General features: G+C 44.8%; 1 protein-coding gene across 1 annotated transcript in view; it reads left to right on the plus strand.

Moving 5' to 3' along the window:
- Positions 1-20,516, plus strand: part of rgma (repulsive guidance molecule BMP co-receptor a) — a 42,683-nt gene that overhangs the window by 16,329 nt on the left and 5,838 nt on the right. The window contains exon 3 of the mRNA XM_068017641.1: positions 3,354-3,862. Within this exon, the coding sequence (XP_067873742.1) occupies positions 3,354-3,862 (509 nt within the window). The remainder of the gene's footprint in view (positions 1-3,353; positions 3,863-20,516) is intronic.

Genomic DNA, 20,516 nt, shown 5'->3' on the forward strand with positions numbered 1-20,516 from the left:
CATGCCTCCGCTTTAAAGACTTCCGCAAATGCGACATGAAGTCCTATGACATTGACCACAAGTCGTGGGAGCCAGTTGCCAGCGGTCACCAGAGCTGGTGGACAGCCATAAAGGCAGGGCTGAAGAGAGGCGAGTCGAAGAGACTCTGCAGTTGACAGGAAAAGAGACAGCAGTGTTAGGAGAGAGCCAACAGTGTAACAGCCCCGACAACCACCTTTACCTGCAGCACCTGTGGAAGAGTCTATCACTCTGGAATTGGCCTTTATAGCCACTCCAGGTGCTGCTCCACAAACCACTGACCACCTCTAGGTGCTTACCCATTGTCTCTCGAGACAAGGAGGCCAGAAGGAAGGAAGAGACCTTTAAAAAGATATTTTTAATAATTATCCTTCTCCATCATTTCATGTTTGGTACCATTCGCTGGCCCAGCTGCTTCTCCCAATTATGTTTTATAATCAGCTGCTGGTGGTGTATAAAAACAGCTGGATCGACTCGTGACCATCCAGTTTTGATTCTTGTTTGAGAAAACTCCTTCACTCGCAACCTGCCACTTACAATCCAGGATTAGGAACCATGTATGAGGCGGCGAGGCTACAAATCTGTGTCTGCTTTACACTAATGACACAGTGCGCTCTCCAAATCAATACCAGCGTTTTCTGAAAGAGCTGAGTCCCTGGAGTGTAAAATCTGGGAACCTGTTCAAAGTCCACTTTATTATCATGAGGACGTCTCAGGGCTCGCAGCTGCAGCTAAGGGGTGGTTTTCGAAATGGCAGTGTGTGCCCGCTCTTGCCAGGCAACAATTAACTAGGCTCCAGGTGTCCTGCTGATACTTGGGGGGGCACCTCACCTAGGCAGTGAATATTGGCCGAGGGCTGACTTCACAGCTGCATTGTCCGTCGATATTCACACTTGAGCATTTGCTGAGGGCCACTGGACACTGATCAGTGGTGGGACTTGCTAATTGATTATTCTCCCCCTCCTCAGCCTGTGGGGTGGGGTGGGGGGGATGTTCTCTGCAGCTTAGTACCCCACTGGGCAGTAGCTTCGAAAGGGGTGCTCCATGTGAATGGTTTATTAGAAGAACTGCTAAGGGCACAGAAAGACCTTTTATTTCTGAGGAATACAATTTACTTCCATGAACCTTGCAGAGCTTTCCTAAATTGTTGCCATAAATCTATTATACAACCATAATACAGATCGTCAGCTACAGATCAGCTCTTGATAAACCGACCTTAATCATTTCACAACCGTTAATCTCGCAGTGTCCATACCAACTCAGAACTCCATCTCCGGATTCAGATGACAGTTATGAGATCCGTACGCCTTGTGCTGTGATTTGTGATGTCGTCTGAATCCCTTGAATTAGATTGTTGTGTCCTAATCACTCCCAGGTATCCATTTATTCGAGATGTAGCTTTCAAATTGAGAGACTAAGTAGAAGGGTCAGGGCCCATCGTGCAGGCCACCACCAGCATTGGAAAGAATGGGAGAGAATGATACAGCATTGAAGGAGGCCAGTCGGCCCATCGTGCTTGTGTCAGCTCTTCGAAAGAGCTGTCCAAATAGTCCCATACCCCAACTCCTTCCCCATAGCCCTGCAAAATTTTCCTTTTCAAGAATTTATCCAATTCCCTTTTGAACGTTACTATTAAATCTGTTTCTGCTGCCAGGCTGTGCATTCCAGATCACAACAACTTGCTGCATAAGTTTTTAATTTTCCTTATCTTCCCCTGGTCTTCCTTTGCCAATTATCTTAAATTTGTGCCACTCGGCTACCAACCTTCCCACCAGTAGAACCGGTTTCTCCTTACTTACTCTCCCAAAACCCTTCATCATTTCAAACTCCTTTTATTTTGAGAGAAGATAAAGGAAGTGGTGGTCAGGTGACCATGACATTTTAGTTTTAAAAGCTTTAAAAGATTGGAAAAAGAGAGGGAACACGAAGGGAGGGATAAGGTGTTCAACAGTTTGGAGGCCCTCCAAGAGAAAGCATCACAGTCAGAGTGATGAATGTTGATTTCGACTCAGGAAGAGGTAGAGGGTACAGCGCAGCAACGCAGTGTGTCACAAGATGAAAAGAGAGTCAAGAAGTCTAAAGATGGGGAAAATGGTTCTTGGGGCCATTGAACTGAGGAAGCAATTTTTGCCTTTTGAGATAAAGTGGAAGCCAATGTTATAGCTGTCCTGTCCTCTCCTCCCCAACTGCCATTCTCTCCAAGTATCAGGTACATATATATTTTACCACAATCAATAGGCTTTACCTTCCATGGTGTTAGTGGCTCAGCACCCAGTATAACCAAGACTTGATTGGTGACTTCCTCCTTGTGTTTGCTATGTTGGTATCAACACACTACAGGAAAGGTCCAACTTTGGCTAAAGTACCTTAAGGTTGGGCCAGTCCGTTATCCGTAGAATGTTCTTAATTCATCCCATCAATTTCCTCCCACTGTCGGTGACAGATCTTTACTTTCCAGTGCTTCACCCTAATGTTATATAGCTCAAACATGTTCTCTCCAGGCACTCAACTGTGGCTGGAAGGACAGAATCTGTAACTCTACGTCCGGCTGTTTGTCACAGTTCAAGTGGTGATTTGTATGAAGGTTTCATATGTTACATTCACTTTACTGAAATGGCAACATGAGTCATTGCTCCCCTCCCCCACACCAGCATATCCCCATCTCCACCACTGTAATCCCCAAACTCAACACGACTAACACAGGCCATGAGCAGGGACCAGGAGACGTGGCTGTTATTTTTCTTCCTCACAATATCATCTGTGTCCACCGGAGAGAGCTTCATTTACATTTGTTTGAGGCAAAGAGTTCAGGGGTCTAGTGGTAATCACAGCAGAGTCCACAGTATTATTACAGGCTGTAAATTGGTGTTCCTTGCCACCTCAACATCACAATGGCAGCGAACATTAAGTCACTAGAAACAACCTCTCAACGCTGAGCTGATAAATGTGCAGTGATAGTAAGTCACACAGAGCAGAAATGTGCTCAGGTTCAAGTCCTGGTCTACACAGGGTTAACTTCCAGGGGAGCAGTGGTTAGGGTGGTACAATTGGCCTCACTAATTCTGGCTTTTGGAGGCAGGAAACAAAATTGACCATGTTTCCTGGTGCTGATCTTATCTCAGTGATTCCTGCCAGGTACAAATGGAGTTCCTGCTCAACTGTGCTGCTTCTCACAATCAAATAGCCAACTCCCATTCACTGCACAATGGGCTCCTGAATCAGGTCCTGGGAGAAGGCAGGCATCTAACAAGGAAGAGCGCCTGGAGGGAAGGAGGGGAGGAAAGGGTGCAAAATTGAGGAGAAAAAGTTAACAATGTCTTGTTTTTTGCCCACAGTCAGCTGTCAGTGCAGGATTCTGAAGTGTAATTCTGAGTACCTAACCGCCACCTCTGGACTACACGTGGGCGCGGAAGAATCGGTGGAGTTTTGCATTGCACTACGAGCCTATTCCCAGTGCACCCGGAAGACAGCGCGTGCCTGCCGAGGGGACCTGGCCTATCACTCCGCAGTCCACGGCATCGAGGACCTCATGAGCCAGCACAACTGCTCCAAGGTGGGGCCCACGCACGCCCCCCCGCGCACGCAGCCAACCTCGCCTGACTGCATGGTGCACTCCGATGCTCCAGAGATCTGCAACTACGAGAAGAGCCTGCAGCAGCACGCACCGCGCCCGAACTACACACACTGCGGCCTGTTCGGGGACCCGCATCTCCGGACGTTCACCGACGACTTCCAAACGTGCAAGGTCCGCGGGGCCTGGCCACTCGTAGACAACAACTACCTGTTTGTTCAAGTCACCAATGTTGCTGTCGTCAAGGGGTCGAGTGCCACGGCCACGAGTAAGGTGAGAACACTGAGCGATGAATAATGGTAAACACTATACATGGTGAAGACAACTTTGGCTATCTTTGAACTTACTGATAAGCGACTTGAGATGCTTCAGTTTTAGATTGAAGCCCCATTCAGATACTTTAATAAATAAACAGGCCTCATTTGTATTAATCATGACAGGATTAAGTTACCTTTGCAACAGGGTACAACAACGCAAACCAGAGCAGGGTCCTTTACCCAATCTTCCTAACATGGATGAAGGGCCACTGAAAGCTACAATGATCCAATTGGTTGCTATCTGTCCTCTCCAGGTAGTCTATTAATGCCACAACTGAATTTCCTTTCGAGTGGAACACTAAAGCAGGACATTTTCAATCCGTCCATGGAGCTGATGTGTGTGCCTCCAGCAACATCTACACAGCAGTTATAAGGCCAGCCAATGAGTGCTAAAACCACTGTTTAAATTTTCAGCCTCTGCCAAGTTGGTTGGCGTGAGGCAAGGGCAGCATTTGAAACGTTGCCCTGGTGCTCTGGGCAAGGGGAGGGGAGAAATCAGTCAGACTGCCCACTTTTTGACCCCTCTGCTAGAATGGATGCACAGTATGGCCATCGAGTGTGAAAAAAAAGAGAAGACAGACTCCCATTTATATAGTGCCTTTCATACAAACATAAGAGAATATGAGCAGGAGTAGACCATTTAGCCCTTCGAGCCTGCTCCGTCAATTAACCAGGTCAAGGCTGATTTACCTTAACTCCAACTTCCCTCACTATCCCCATATCCCTTAAACCCCTCTCTACCCAAAATCCTATCCATCTCTGTCTTGAATATACTCAACAACTGAGCATCCACAGCTCCCTGGGGTAGAGAGTTCCAAAGATTCACAAAACTCATCACCTCAGAATGCTCCCAAGTTAATGTTAGTGTGAGGTTGGAGTGTGTGTGTGTGTTAATGATAGTGTGAGGCGAGAGTGTGTGTGTGTTAATGTTAGTGTGAGGTTGGAGTGTGTGTGTGTGTTAATGATAGTGTGAGGCTGGAGTGTGTGTGTGTTAATGTTAGTGTGAGGCTGGAGTGTGTGTGTGTTAATGTTAGTGTGAGGTTGGAGTGTGTGTGTGTTAATGTTAGTGTGAGGCTGGAGTGTGTGTGTGTGCGTTAATGTTAGTGTGAGGTTGGAGTGTGTGTGTGTTAATGATAGTGTGAGGCTGGAGTGTGTGTGTGTTAATGATAGTGTGAGGCTGGAGTGTGTGTGTGTTAATGATAGTGTGAGGTTGGAGTGTGTGTGTGTGTTAATGATAGTGTGAGGCTGGAGTGTGTGTGTGTTAATGTTAGTGTGAGGCTGGAGTGTGTGTGTGTGTTAATGTTAGTGTGAGGCTGGAGTGTGTGTGTGTTAATGTTAGTGTGAAGTTGGAGTGTGTGTGTGTTAATGTTAGTGTGAGGTTGGAGTGTGTGTGTGTGTTAATGTTAGTGTGAGGCTGGAGTGTGTGTGTGTGTTAATGTTAGTGTGAGGCTGGAGTGTGTGTGTGTTAATGTTAGTGTGAGGCTGGAGTGTGTGTGTGTTAATGTTAGTGTGAGGCTGGAGTATGTGTGTGTTAATGTTAGTGTGAGGCTGGAGTGTGTGTGTGTTAATGTTAGTGTGAGGTTGGAGTGTGTGTGTGTGTTAATGTTAGTGTGAGGCTGGAGTGTGTGTGTGTTAATGTTAGTGTGAGGTTGGAGTGTGTGTGTGTTAATGTTAGTGTGAGGTTGGAGTGTGTGTGTGTGTTAATGTTAGTGTGAGGCTGGAGTGTGTGTGTGTTAATGTTAGTGTGAGGCTGGAGTGTGTGTGTGTTAATGTTAGTGTGAGGTTGGAGTGTGTGTGTGTTAATGTTAGTGTGAGGTTGGAGTGTGTGTGTGTTAATGTTAGTGTGAGGTTGGAGTGTGTGTGTGTGTTAATGTTAGTGTGAGGTTGGAGTGTGTGTGTGTGTTAATGTTAGTGTGAGGTTGGAGTGTGTGTGTGTTAATGTTAGTGTGAGGTTGGAGTGTGTGTGTGTGTTAATGTTAGTGTGAGGCTGGAGTGTGTGTGTGTGTTAATGTTAGTGTGAGGTTGGAGTGTGTGTGTGTTAATGTCAGTGTGAGGCTGGAGTGTGTGTGTTAATGTTAGTGTGAGGTTGGAGTGTGTGTGTGTGTTAGTGTGAGGCTGGAGTGTGTGTGTGTGTTAATGTCAGTGTGAGGTTGGAGTGTGTGTGTGTTAATGTTAGTGTGAGGTTGGAGTGTGTGTGTGTGTTAATGTTAGTGTGAGGCTGGAGTGTGTGTGTGTGTTAATGTCAGTGTGAGGTTGGAGTGTGTGTGTGTTAATGTTAGTGTGAGGCTGGAGTGTGTGTGTGTGTTAATATTAGTGTGAGGCTGGAGTGTGTGTGTGTTAATGTTAGTGTGAGGTTGGAGTGTGTGTGTGTTAATGTTAGTGTGAGGCAGGAGTTTGTGTGTGTGTTAATGTTAGTGTGAGGCTGGAGTGTGTGTGTGTGTTAATGTTAGTGTGAGGTTGGAGTGTGTGTGTGTTAATGTTAGTGTGAGGCTGGAGTTTGTGTGTGTGTTAATGTTAGTGTGAGGCTGGAGTGTGTGTGTGTTAATGTTAGTGTGAGGTTGGAGTGTGTGTGTGTGTTAATGTTAGTGTGAGGTTGGAGTGTGTGTGTGTTAATGTTAGTGTGAGGTTGGAGTGTGTGTGTGTGTTAATGTTAGTGTGAGGTTGGAGTGTGTGTGTGTTAATGTTAGTGTGAGGCTGGAGTTTGTGTGTGTGTAAATGTTAGTGTGAGGCTGGAGTGTGTGTGTGTTAATGTTAGTGTGAGGTTGGAGTGTGTGTGTGTTAATGTTAGTGTGAGGCTGGAGTGTGTGTGTGTGTTAATGTCAGTGTGAGGTTGGAGTGTGTGTGTGTTAATGTTAGTGTGAGGCTGGAGTGTGTGTGTGTGTTAATGTTAGTGTGAGTGTGAGGCTGGAGTGTGTGTGTGTTAATGTTAGTGTGAGGTTGGAGTGTGTGTGTGTTAATGTTAGTGTGAGGCAGGAGTTTGTGTGTGTGTTAATGTTAGTGTGAGGCTGGAGTGTGTGTGTGTGTTAATGTTAGTGTGAGGTTGGAGTGTGTGTGTGTTAATGTTAGTGTGAGGCTGGAGTTTGTGTGTGTGTTAATGTTAGTGTGAGGCTGGAGTGTGTGTGTGTTAATGTTAGTGTGAGGTTGGAGTGTGTGTGTGTGTTAATGTTAGTGTGAGGTTGGAGTGTGTGTGTGTTAATGTTAGTGTGAGGTTGCAGTGTGTGTGTGTGTTAATGTTAGTGTGAGGTTGGAGTGTGTGTGTGTTAATGTTAGTGTGAGGCTGGAGTGTGTGTGTGTTAATGTTAGTGTGAGGTTGGAGTGTGTGTGTGTGTTAATGTTAGTGTGAGGCTGGAGTGTGTGTGTGTTAATGTTAGTGTGAGGTTGGAGTGTGTGTGTGTGTTAATGTTAGTGTGAGGCTGGAGTGTGTGTGTGTTAATGTTAGTGTGAGGTTGGAGTGTGTGTGTGTTAATGTTAGTGTGAGGCTGGAGTGTGTGTGTGTTAATGTTAGTGTGAGGCTGGAGTGTGTGTGTGTTAATGTTAGTGTGAGGTTGGAGTGTGTGTGTGTTAATGTTAGTGTGAGGCTGGAGTGTGTGTGTGTTAATGTTAGTGTGAGGTTGGAGTGTGTGGGTGTTAATGTTAGTGTGAGGCTGGAGTGTGTGTGTGTTAATGTTAGTGTGAGGTTGGAGTGTGTGTGTGTGTTAATGTTAGTGTGAGGCAGGAGTTTGTGTGTGTGTTAATGTTAGTGTGAGGCTGGAGTGTGTGTGTGTTAATGTTAGTGTGAGGTTGGAGTGTGTGTGTGTGTTAATGTTAGTGTGAGGCAGGAGTTTGTGTGTGTGTTAATGTTAGTGTGAGGCTGGAGTGTGTGTGTGTTAATGTTAGTGTGAGGTTGGAGTGTGTGTGTGTGTTAATGTTAGTGTGAGGCAGGAGTTTGTGTGTGTGTTAATGTTAGTGTGAGGCTGGAGTGTGTGTGTGTTAATGTTAGTGTGAGGCTGGAGTGTGTGTGTGCTAATGTTAGTGTGAGGTTGGAGTGTGTGTGTGTGTTAATGTTAGTGTGAGGTTGGAGTGTGTGTGTGTGTTAATGTTAGTGTGAGGTTGGAGTGTGTGTGTGTTAATGTTAGTGTGAGGTTGGAGTGTGTGTGTGTGTTAATGTTAGTGTGAGGCTGGAGTGTGTGTGTGTTCATGTTAATGTGAGGTTGGAGTGTGTGTGTGTGTTAATGTTAGTGTGAGGTTGGAGTGTGTGTGTGTTAATGTTAGTGTGAGGTTGGAGTGTGTGTGTGTGTTAATGTTAGTGTGAGGCTGGAGTGTGTGTGTGTTAATGTTAGTGTGAGGTTGGAGTGTGTGTGTGTGTTAATGTTAGTGTGAGGCTGGAGTGTGTGTGTGTTAATGTTAGTGTGAGGTTGGAGTGTGTGTGTGTGTTAATGTTAGTGTGAGGTTGGAGTGTGTGTGTGTTAATGTTAGTGTGAGGTTGGAGTGTGTGTGTGTGTTAATGTTAGTGTGAGGTTGGAGTGTGTGTGTGTGTTAATGTTAGTGTGAGGTTGGAGTGTGTGCGTGTTAATGTTAGTGTGAGGTTGGAGTGTGTGTGTGTGTTAATGTTAGTGTGAGGCTGGAGTGTGTGTGTGTTAATGTTAGTGTGAGGTTGGAGTGTGTGTGTGTGTTAATGTTAGTGTGAGGTTGGAGTGTGTGTGTGTGTGTGTTAATGTTAGTGTGAGGTTGGAGTGTGTGTGTGTGTGTGTTAATGTTAGTGTGAAGTTGGAGTGTGTGTGTGTTAATGTTAGTGTGAGGCTGGAGTGTGTGTGTGTTAATGTTAGTGTGAGGTTGGAGTGTGTGTGTGTGTTAATGTTAGTGTGAGGCTGGAGTGTGTGTGTGTTAATGTTAGTGTGAGGCTGGAGTGTGTGTGTGTTAATGTTAGTGTGAGGTTGGAGTGTGTGTGTGTTAATGTTAGTGTGAGGCTGGAGTGTGTGTGTGTTAATGTTAGTGTGAGGCTGGAGGGTGTGTGTGTGTTAATGTTAGTGTGAGGTTGGAGTGTGTGGGTGTTAATGTTAGTGTGAGGTTGGAGTGTGTGTGTGTGTTAATGTTAGTGTGAGGTTGGAGTGTGTGTGTGTGTTAATGTTAGTGTGAGGTTGGAGTGTGTGGGTGTTAATGTTAGTGTGAGGCTGGAGTGTGTGTGTGTTAATGTTAGTGTGAGGTTGGAGTGTGTGTGTGTGTTAATGTTAGTGTGAGGTTGGAGTGTGTGGGTGTTAATGTTAGTGTGAGGCTGGAGTGTGTGTGTGTTAATGTTAGTGTGAGGCAGGAGTTTGTGTGTGTGTTCATGTTAATGTGAGGTTGGAGTGTGTGTGTGTGTTAATGTTAGTGTGAGGTTGGAGTGTGTGTGTGTGTTAATGTTAGTGTGAGGTTGGAGTGTGTGTGTGTTAATGTTAGTGTGAGGTTGGAGTGTGTGGGTGTTAATGTTAGTGTGAGGCTGGAGTGTGTGTGTGTTAATGTTAGTGTGAGGCTGGAGTGTGTGTGTGTGTTAATGTTAGTGTGAGGTTGGAGTGTGTGGGTGTTAATGTTAGTGTGAGGCTGGAGTGTGTGTGTGTGTTCATGTTAATGTGAGGTTGGAGTGTGTGTGTGTTAATGTTAGTGTGAGGTTGGAGTGTGTGTGTGTGTTAATGTTAGTGTGAGGCTGGAGTGTGTGTGTGTTAATGTTAGTGTGAGGTTGGAGTGTGTGTGTGTGTTAATGTTAGTGTGAGGTTGGAGTGTGTGTGTGTGTTAATGTTAGTGTGAGGTTGGAGTGTGTGTGTGTGTTAATGTTAGTGTGAGGTTGGAGTGTGTGTGTGTTAATGTTAGTGTGAGGCTGGAGTGTGTGTGTGTTAATGATAGTGTGAGGCTGGAGTGTGTGTGTGTGTTAATGTTAGTGTGAGGTTGGAGTGTGTGTGTGCTAATGTTAGTGTGAGGTTGGAGTGTGTGTGTGTGTTAATGTTAGTGTGAGGCTGGAGTGTGTGTGTGTTAATGTTAGTGTGAGGCTGGAGTGTGTGTGTGTGTTAATGTTAGTGTGAGGTTGGAGTGTGTGGGTGTTAATGTTAGTGTGAGGCTGGAGTGTGTGTGTGTTCATGTTAATGTGAGGTTGGAGTGTGTGTGTGTGTTAATGTTAGTGTGAGGTTGGAGTGTGTGTGTGTTAATGTTAGTGTGAGGTTGGAGTGTGTGTGTGTGTTAATGTTAGTGTGAGGTTGGAGTGTGTGTGTGTTAATGTTAGTGTGAGGTTGGAGTGTGTGTGTGTTAATGTTAGTGTGAGGCTGGAGTGTGTGTGTGTTAATGATAGTGTGAGGCTGGAGTGTGTGTGTGTGTTAATGTTAGTGTGAGGCTGGAGTGTGTGTGTGCTAATGTTAGTGTGAGGTTGGAGTGTGTGTGTGTGTTAATGTTAGTGTGAGGTTGGAGTGTGTGTGTGTGTTAATGTTAGTGTGAGGCTGGAGTGTGTGTGTGTTAATGTTAGTGTGAGGTTGGAGTGTGTGTGTGTGTTAATGTTAGTGTGAGGCTGGAGTGTGTGTGTGTGTTAATGTCAGTGTGAGGTTGGAGTGTGTGTGTGTTAATGTTAGTGTGAGGTTGGAGTGTGTGTGTGTGTTAATGTTAGTGTGAAGTTGGAGTGTGTGTGTGTTAATGTTAGTGTGAGGCTGGAGTGTGTGTGTGTTAATGTTAGTGTGAGGCTGGAGTGTGTGTGTGTTAATGTCAGTGTGAGGTTGGAGTGTGTGTGTGTTAATGTTAGTGTGAGGTTGGAGTGTGTGTGTGTGTTAATGTTAGTGTGAGGCTGGAGTGTGTGTGTGTTAATGTTAGTGTGAGGTTGGAGTGTGTGTGTGTTAATGTTAGTGTGAGGTTGGAGTGTGTGTGTGTTAATGTTAGTGTGAGGCTGGAGTGTGTGTGTGTTAATGTTAGTGTGAGGCTGGAGTGTGTGTGTGTGTTAATGTTAGTGTGAGGTTGGAGTGTGTGGGTGTTAATGTTAGTGTGAGGTTGCAGTGTGTGTGTGTGTTAATGTTAGTGTGAGGTTGGAGTGTGTGTGTGTGTTAATGTTAGTGTGAGGTTGGAGTGTGTGTGTGTGTTAATGTTAGTGTGAGGTTGGAGTGTGTGGGTGTTAATGTTAGTGTGAGGCTGGAGTGTGTGTGTGTGTTAATGTTAGTGTGAGGTTGGAGTGTGTGGGTGTTAATGTTAGTGTGAGGCTGGAGTGTGTGTGTGTTAATGTTAGTGTGAGGCTGGAGTGTGTGTGTGTTAATGTTAGTGTGAGGCAGGAGTTTGTGTGTGTGTTCATGTTAATGTGAGGTTGGAGTGTGTGTGTGTGTTAATGTTAGTGTGAGGTTGGAGTGTGTGTGTGTGTTAATGTTAGTGTGAGGTTGGAGTGTGTGGGTGTTAATGTTAGTGTGAGGCTGGAGTGTGTGTGTGTTCATGTTAATGTGAGGTTGGAGTGTGTGTGTGTGTTAATGTTAGTGTGAGGTTGGAGTGTGTGTGTGTTAATGTTAGTGTGAGGTTGGAGTGTGTGTGTGTGTTAATGTTAGTGTGAAGTTGGAGTGTGTGTGTGTTAATGTTAGTGTGAGGTTGGAGTGTGTGTGTGTGTTAATGTTAGTGTGAGGCTGGAGTGTGTGTGTGTTAATGTTAGTGTGAGGCTGGAGTGTGTGTGTGTTAATGTTAGTGTGAGGTTGGAGTGTGTGTGTGTTAATGTTAGTGTGAGGTTGGAGTGTGTGTGTGTTAATGTTAGTGTGAGGCTGGAGTGTGTGTGTGTTCATGTTAATGTGAGGTTGGAGTGTGTGTGTGTGTTAATGTTAGTGTGAGGCTGGAGTGTGTGTGTGTTAATGTTTGTGTGAGGCTGGAGTGTGTGTGTGTGTTAATGTTTGTGTGAGGCTGGAGTGTGTGTGTGTTAATGTTAGTGTGAGGCTGGAGTGTGTGTGTGTTAATGTTAGTGTGAGGTTGGAGTGTGTGTGTGTGTTAATGTTAGTGTGAGGCTGGAGTGTGTGTGTGTTAATGTTAGTGTGAGGCTGGAGTGTGTGTGTGTTAATGTTAGTGTGAGGTTGGAGTGTGTGTGTGTGTTAATGTTAGTGTGAGGCTGGAGTGTGTGTGTGTTAATGTTAGTGTGAGGTTGGAGTGTGTGTGTGTGTTAATGTTAGTGTGAGGCTGGAGTGTGTGTGTGTTAATGTCAGTGTGAGGTTGGATTGTGTGTGTGTGTTAATGTTAGTGTGAGGCTGGAGTGTGTGTGTGTTAATGTCAGTGTGAGGTTGGATTGCGTGTGTGTGTGTTAATGTTAGTGTGAGGCTGGAGTGTGTGTGTGTGTGTTAATGTTAGTGTGAGGCTGGAGTGTGTGTGTGTTAATGTTAGTGTGAGGTTGGAGTGTGTGTGTGTGCTAATGTTAGTGTGAGGTTGGACTATGTGTGTTAATGTTCGTGTGATGTTGGAGTTTGTGTGTGTGTTAATGTTAGTGTGAGGTTGGAGTGTGTGTGTGTGTTAATGTTAGTGTGAGGCTGGAGTGTGTGTGTGTTAATGTTAGTGTGAGGCTGGAGTGTGTGTGTGTGTTAATGTTAGTGTGAGGTTGGAGTGTGTGTGTGTTAATGTTAGTGTGAGGTTGGAGTGTGTGTGTGTTAATGTTAGTGTGAGGTTGGAGTGTGTGTGTGTTAATGTTAGTGTGAGGCTGGAGTGTGTGTGTGTGTTAATGTTAGTGTGAGGTTGGAGTGTGTGGGTGTTAATGTTAGTGTGAGGTTGGAGTGTGTGTGTGTTAATGTTAGTGTGAGGTTGGAGTGTGTGTGTGTGTTAATGTTAGTGTGAGGTTGGAGTGTGTGTGTGTGTTAATGTTAGTGTGAGGTTGGAGTGTGTGGGTGTTAATGTTAGTGTGAGGCTGGAGTGTGTGTGTGTGTTAATGTTAGTGTGAGGTTGGAGTGTGTGGGTGTTAATGTTAGTGTGAGGCTGGAGTGTGTGTGTGTTAATGTTAGTGTGAGGCTGGAGTGTGTGTGTGTTAATGTTAGTGTGAGGCAGGAGTTTGTGTGTGTGTTCATGTTAATGTGAGGTTGGAGTGTGTGTGTGTGTTAATGTTAGTGTGAGGTTGGAGTGTGTGTGTGTGTTAATGTTAGTGTGAGGTTGGAGTGTGTGGGTGTTAATGTTAGTGTGAGGCTGGAGTGTGTGTGTGTTCATGTTAATGTGAGGTTGGAGTGTGTGTGTGTGTTAATGTTAGTGTGAGGCTGGAGTGTGTGTGTGTTAATGTTAGTGTGAGGTTGGAGTGTGTGTGTGTGTTAATGTTAGTGTGAGGTTGGAGTGTGTGTGTGTGTTAATGTTAGTGTGAGGTTGGAGTGTGTGTGTGTTAATGTTAGTGTGAGGCTGGAGTGTGTGTGTGTTAATGATAGTGTGAGGCTGGAGTGTGTGTGTGTGTTAATGTTAGTGTGAGGCTGGAGTGTGTGTGTGCTAATGTTAGTGTGAGGTTGGAGTGTGTGTGTGTGTTAATGTTAGTGTGAGGTTGGAGTGTGTGTGTGTGCTAATGTTAGTGTGAGGCTGGAGTGTGTGTGTGTTAATGTTAGTGTGAGGTTGGAGTGTGTGTGTGTGTTAATGTTAGTGTGAGGCTGGAGTGTGTGTGTGTGTGTTAATGTCAGTGTGAGGTTGGAGTGTGTGTGTGTTAATGTTAGTGTGAGGTTGGAGTGTGTGTGTGTGTTAATGTTAGTGTGAAGTTGGAGTGTGTGTGTGTTAATGTTAGTGTGAGGTTGGAGTGTGTGTGTGTGTTAATGTTAGTGTGAGGCTGGAGTGTGTGTGTGTTAATGTTAGTGTGAGGTTGGAGTGTGTGTGTGTTAATGTTAGTGTGAGGTTGGAGTGTGTGTGTGTTAATGTTAGTGTGAGGCTGGAGTGTGTGTGTGTTAATGTTAGTGTGAGGCTGGAGTGTGTGTGTGTTAATGTTAGTGTGAGGTTGGAGTGTGTGTGTGTTAATGTTAGTGTGAGGTTGGAGTGTGTGTGTGTTAATGTTAGTGTGAGGCTGGAGTGTGTGTGTGTTCATGTTAATGTGAGGTTGGAGTGTGTGTGTGTGTTAATGTTAGTGTGAGGCTGGAGTGTGTGTGTGTTAATGTTTGTGTGAGGCTGGAGTGTGTGTGTGTGTTAATGTTTGTGTGAGGCTGGAGTGTGTGTGTGTTAATGTTAGTGTGAGGCTGGAGTGTGTGTGTGTTAATGTTAGTGTGAGGTTGGAGTGTGTGTGTGTGTTAATGTTAGTGTGAGGCTGGAGTGTGTGTGTTAATGTTAGTGTGAGGCTGGAGTGTGTGTGTGTTAATGTTAGTGTGAGGTTGGAGTGTGTGTGTGTGTTAATGTTAGTGTGAGGCTGGAGTGTGTGTGTGTTAATGTTAGTGTGAGGTTGGAGTGTGTGTGTGTGTTAATGTTAGTGTGAGGCTGGAGTGTGTGTGTGTTAATGTCAGTGTGAGGTTGGATTGCGTGTGTGTGTGTTAATGTTAGTGTGAGGCTGGAGTGTGTGTGTGTGTGTTAATGTTAGTGTGAGGCTGGAGTGTGTGTGTGTGTTAATGTTAGTGTGAGGTTGGAGTGTGTGTGTGTGCTAATGTTAGTGTGAGGTTGGACTATGTGTGTTAATGTTCGTGTGATGTTGGAGTTTGTGTGTGTGTTAATGTTAGTGTGAGGTTGGAGTGTGTGTGTGTGTTAATGATAGTGTGAGGCTGGAGTGTGTGTGTGTTAATGTTAGTGTGAGGCTGGAGTGTGTGTGTGTGTTAATGTTAGTGTGAGGTTGGAGTGTGTGTGTGTTAATGTTAGTGTGAGGTTGGAGTGTGTGTGTGTTAATGTTAGTGTGAGGTTGGAGTTTGTGTGTGTGTTAATGTTAGTGTGAGGTTGGAGTGTGTGTGTGTGTTAATGTTAGTGTGAGGCTGGAGTGTGTGTGTGTTAATGTTAGTGTGAGGCTGGAGTTTGTGTGTGTGTTAATGTTAGTGTGAGGCTGGAGTGTGTGTGTGTGTTAATGTTCGTGTGAGGTTGGAGTGTGTGTGTGTGTTAATGTTAGTGTGAGGCTGGAGTGTGTGTGTGTTAATGTTAGTGTGAGGTTGGAGTGTGTGTGTGTGCTAATGTTAGTGTGAGGTTGGACTATGTGTGTTAATGTTCGTGTGATGTTGGAGTTTGTGTGTGTGTTAATGTTAGTGTGAGGTTGGAGTGTGTGTGTGTGTGTTAATGTTAGTGTGAGGCTGGAGTGTGTGTGTGTTAATGTTAGTGTGAGGCTGGAGTGTGTGTGTGTGTGTGTTAATGTTAGTGTGAGGTTGGAGTGTGTGTGTGTTAATGTTAGTGTGAGGTTGGAGTGTGTGTGTGTTAATGTTAGTGTGAGGTTGGAGTTTGTGTGTGTGTTAATGTTAGTGTGAGGTTGGAGTGTGTGTGTGTGTTAATGTTAGTGTGAGGCTGGAGTGTGTGTGTGTTAATGTTAGTGTGAGGCTGGAGTTTGCGTGTGTGTTAATGTTAGTGTGAGGCTGGAGTGTGTGTGTGTTAATGTTAGTGTGAGGCTGGAGTTTGCGTGTGTGTTAATGTTAGTGTGAGGCTGGAGTGTGTGTGTGTGTTAATGTTCGTGTGAGGTTGGAGTGTGTGTGTGTGTTAATGTTAGTGTGAGGCTGGAGTGTGTGTGTGTTAATGTTAGTGTGAGGCTGGAGTGTGTGTGTGTGTTAATGTTAGTGTGAGGCTGGAGTGTGTGTGTGTTCATGTTAATGTGAGGTTGGAGTGTGTGTGTTAATGTTAGTGTGAGGTTGGAGTGTGTGTGTGTGTTAATGTTAGTGTGAGGTTGGAGTGTGTGTGTGTGTTAATGTTAGTGTGAGGCTGGAGTGTGTGTGTGTGTGTTAATGTCAGTGTGAGGCTGGTGTGTGTGTTAATGTTGCGAGGTGGTATGTCTGTGTTAATGGCTGCATGCAGCTAAATTGAAAAATAGAGTTCTTTTCCTATTTCCTCCTCTTCTGAAATCTCTGGTTTATGCTGAGCGACAGCTCTGTGCGATTTGCCTCCCCTCTGGTCCCAAGTGGTCATTGCATTTAGGCAAGCCCAAGTGGTTAGTGGCCACAGGCTAATCCACTGCAGTAGACATCAATACTGACCCCCCACCCCCCACCCGCCCGCAAGTCTGTCTTTCCCAACTGCAGCATACACACATGTCTAGCAGTCAGGAATGGGGGGAATCCCTGGTTGATTGTCTCCTCACTTTTACATTGCAACAGTGACCACACTTCAAAAGTACTTCATTGGCGGTACAGTGTGTTGAGATTTCCTGAGGTCTGGAAAGGCACTATTTCAATGCAAGTCTTTTTCTCACTCGTCCAGGGGTGCTGAGACCCAAATGGCATTAGTATATGGATGACTTCCTTTGAAACCCATATTAAAGTGACGGGTGTGTTGGCAAATTTACAAAAAGGTGACCAGCAGCATTTAAACACAGTCCCATGCCCCCTCACCCCCAACCTCTTGGTCCCAACTTATCCCACCTGGTGTCAGGGTGTGTTGGGTTTGCAGACTGTGCCACATACTCATTTTACACTGCCCGTTGACAACTGCATTTTTGATTTTCAGCCAAAAATGATTACAGAGAGGACACAGTGACTGAACCTGCCCTGTGTTTTCACGCTCGATATATGATGAGATCTGTTCGCGAGTTGACAGCTCAGAGAATGGATGATGTTGCAGTTATGCTATTGAAAGGCTGCAACTCACCCAAAAGTAGACAACCTGTTAATGTAATTTAATAGATAAGAATGCCTTTTTTTTTTGCTTGCTCGGTGTTACTAAATAGGCATCTAATTCCAGAAATTCAGCCTGGCGTGATATTTATTTTCTGCTTGGCTTCTCTGCTCTGTGTCTGAATGGTTTTTGATTTCAGAATCCCTAAAAGTAATAATTACACCAAATGGAAATATATTTTTGGTTGGAATTCACTTTATTGTCCTCCCCATCTCCCACCCCACTTTCATGGCTCAGTTGGTGAACGCCAACCAATACAGACTAGAAATGTTCTCTCCCAGCCTCTGGTGAATTAGCTGACTGGGGAGGGACAGCAGGAGTGTAACTATGAGTGTCAGCACAACTGGACTTGGGGAGGGGAGGCAGAGAGGGCGGGATGGGGGTTGGGTGCAAAATCAGCCAGATTGACTTGCCAACTGGTGACCTCTGCTGGACAGGGTGAAGACAGCACTGGACTCACACCTTCATTTTTTTTCTCATTCATTAATGGGATGTCACTGGCAAACCCAGCATTTATTGCCCATCCTGAATTGCTCTTGAGAAGGTGGTGGTGAGCCTCCTTCTTGAACTGCTGCAGTCAGTGTGGATGAATAGCTTTGGAGAGAGGAATGGATGAAGCTGGGGGGAGGGAAATGAATGAAATATTTCTTGTGTAACATTCTTAACATTCTGACTGGCACCAAAAATTTAAGGGGCTGCAAGTGTTAAATTATGAGGACAGGTTGCATAGTCCAGTCTCATATTCCCTTGAATATAGAAGATTATGGGGTGATCCAATTGAGATGTTTAAGACCATTAAAGGAATTGCTACAGTAATTAGAGAGAAACTATTTCCTGTGGTAGGGGGAGACAAGGGGGCATAATCTTTGAATTAAAGTAAGGCCATTCAGAGACGATGTCAGGAAGTGCTTCCTCGCATAACATGTTTCTATGCTGTATAACTCTTTGACTCTATAAAGGTTCGTGGAAATCTGGTAAGCAGCTTTAAAGATCTCTGAAGGTTAAGGGTCATTTAAACTTTCAAGTTAAGGTATCGATCAGCCATGATCTAATTGATTGGTGGAACAGGCTTGAGGGACTAAATTTCCTCCTCCTGATGCTGTGTTCCTATGAGGCTTTGTTAGCAACTTACCTGCATTGTGCAGTGCAGCAAGGTGGAAGATGAAGAAAGCAAAAGAGCTTCCATTCACCTAATGGCGCTGAACAGCAGGTTTTCCCGCTCACTTAGTCTTGTTGGTGGGGGAGCCATTCTCCGGAATGCGGCACTGTGGAATAATGGGATGCAAACAGTCTTTTACAGTCGTGAGTGGCCCCGTTACACGTGCTGTAGATTCTGGGATAATTCTGCTTTCTGTTATAATTCCTTCTGTCCCTCAGCTAGAGAAGAGAGGAGAGAAATGACTCCCAACAGCCCTGATGTAATTCCACATCCAAGTCTGAGGCTACATGAAGAAACATGAAGGCAGCAGGTTGAGGGAGATGGGTTGCAAAATGGCCCTGGGCCTTATTAAGAGCACAATGGCTCTGGAGTAATATTGTGCCTACTTCTACAGAATATGGGTCATCCCCTACTCTCTGTATGAAGTAAAGTACCCCTAAAGGATGGGTTGGAGCATGATTGTCAATGTTATTTAGGTCTCCTGTTTTAAGAGTACAGACGTTCCTGTGTTTATCAGGTAGTATCCAGTGTGACATTCAGTGCTTTGACCTCACTGTCCCTTCTTGTTGCACTCTTAGTTTGGGGCTGCAGTTCACGCATCACCCATTTCCACTGGATCCTGAGTGAATACTGCCTGAACTCTTGTGATCTGTAACCACTGGAACCCTGTTTCAACACAGAGAAAGTCTTTAGGTTGTATCCAAATCTAAACGCCATTTTTCTTGCCTTCTGTCACAATCTTTCTTGTCTTTAGTTTGCTGGTTCCTCTGGAGTCTCAGAACGTTTCCTGTGTTTTCCTGTCCACTATCTTGTGCGCCGTTCAGCTTTCCTGCGAACCTGACTGTATTCAAATCAAGACTCATTGCTTTATTTCCCATTTTAATTTGGGGTTCAAATTTCCAATCTCCCATCGCAATTTTACACAAGTGATGGTTCATGATGGTTTTTCGGGATTTCCTCCATATAAGTTATGTCAGAAAATGGGAAACGCAACCTGCCAATTCTCTGCCTGGGCCTTAAACTATAATATTCCCAATCTCTCCTGTACTCCAACAATCACCAAGCTTTTAAAACCCAAGCTTTGCATAATTTAGTCATTAATTTCTCATTTATCTCACCTTTTCGTTTTCTTTAATCTTGGTAATGGGACCTCAGCCCCCTTTTTCTCTAAAAATACAAAGCTCAAACCAGTTAGACAATGCTGCCACCTAGCAGTCAGAGCAGTGATTAAACCCCAAGTTCACTTTAGCGCTCCGTCTTAAACCTATGTGGCAACTGGCGACACATCACAGAATTTTGTACCTCATCCTCAACCCTGAGAGTAATAATCTTGAGAGGAAAAATAGCAGTTAAAGGAAACTTAAAATTCAGTAACATCTCTGGGAAAAAAAGGTTCAGGGGTTGAAAGATTTCTTTCCTCCCAGTCCTGCTATTTTGAGAATTTGTACCAATTTCACAAATTTTCCATGTTATTTTAGACTCTGTATCCCTGTTATGGATTTTTTTTGGTTTAAACTTTTTCTTTAATTAGCCATTTTACTGCTGAAATCAGCTTCTATTGAAGATGGGCCGTACTGCAGTGTTATCAGGCCAGAAAGTGAGGTTCTAGACTCAGTGCAGTGTTGGCATTGAGAGCTGATTCAACCTCTTCATTGGCATCTTCCTGTACATCCCAGGAAGATACACAAAGCACCGTGTGTGATGTAGCCATTGAGTAAGAACGAATACTTGCAATCATCAAACACCTTGCATTGTTGTGATCTCTCTGAGTAGCAATTGCTATTAGACTGCAGTAACTACACACAGAGGATCGATTCTCCACTCTCAGCTTCCCACAAACAGCAATGGGATGGACGATCAGTTAATCTGGTTTTCAGTGGTGGTTGAAGGGAGGAATGTTGGCCAGGATGAATACTCTTTGAATAATGCCACAGGATTTTTTAACATCCCTGGAATTTAGCTAAATGCCTCCTCTCAAGGACAGCACCTCTGACAGTGCAGGACTCCATCAGGACTGCAGGACAGAACCAGCTTAGATTATGTGCTCACTCCTGGAGTGGGACCTGAATTCACAGCATTTTAGCCCAGAATCCAATGTTACCAGCTGAATTTAGCTGACAGCATGTTTTCCAGGTAGATTCTGGACTGACAATCAATCTGGTCTAATGTTCCCCCACCGCCTCCCCTCCACCAGGTTGAATTGAACTGACTTTCCCTGGTACATAAAGACAGTTCTGTCCTGTCAGTAACGTCCCAGGAGTGCCTCTGAGAGAGGGAGAAATGGAGGGTTTCAGAGTAGCAGGGAACTTGGAAGTTTTCTTTGAAGTGCTAAATCTTCTTCAATTTTCCTACATCGGAGAGTGGGAGAAATTCCCAAATAAAAACTATTGCTTTTCTTCCCCCCCCCGACCTCTCTCCAATCCACAGTACACTTTGGGGCCTACTTGTCGCCCATCTTTCCTGATGCCTGTGGGCTTCAGGAGGCATGTTACTCTAGGAGTCTTCACTCCTGAATTCGCAGTCCCAGCTCTGAGCTTTGGAAGAGAGGCAACAAGACAAAGGGAACAAAATGTTGTGAATGTTTTAAAAATTTATATACAAAGAGTTGGAATTACTTTATGTCAAACTGTGAACAAGGTACTCCCTGGGGATAGGGCCCTCAACACTAAGTCACTACCCAAACGTAGATTCACTTTCCAGGAGGTGTAATATCTGTCCTTTTACCTCCTCACTCCTCACTGTCCGGGTACTGTCTGTGTGGAGTTTG

Source organism: Heterodontus francisci, chromosome 38, assembly GCF_036365525.1.
Source record: "Heterodontus francisci isolate sHetFra1 chromosome 38, sHetFra1.hap1, whole genome shotgun sequence".
In the NCBI taxonomy this organism is placed as follows: Eukaryota; Metazoa; Chordata; class Chondrichthyes; order Heterodontiformes; family Heterodontidae; genus Heterodontus; species Heterodontus francisci.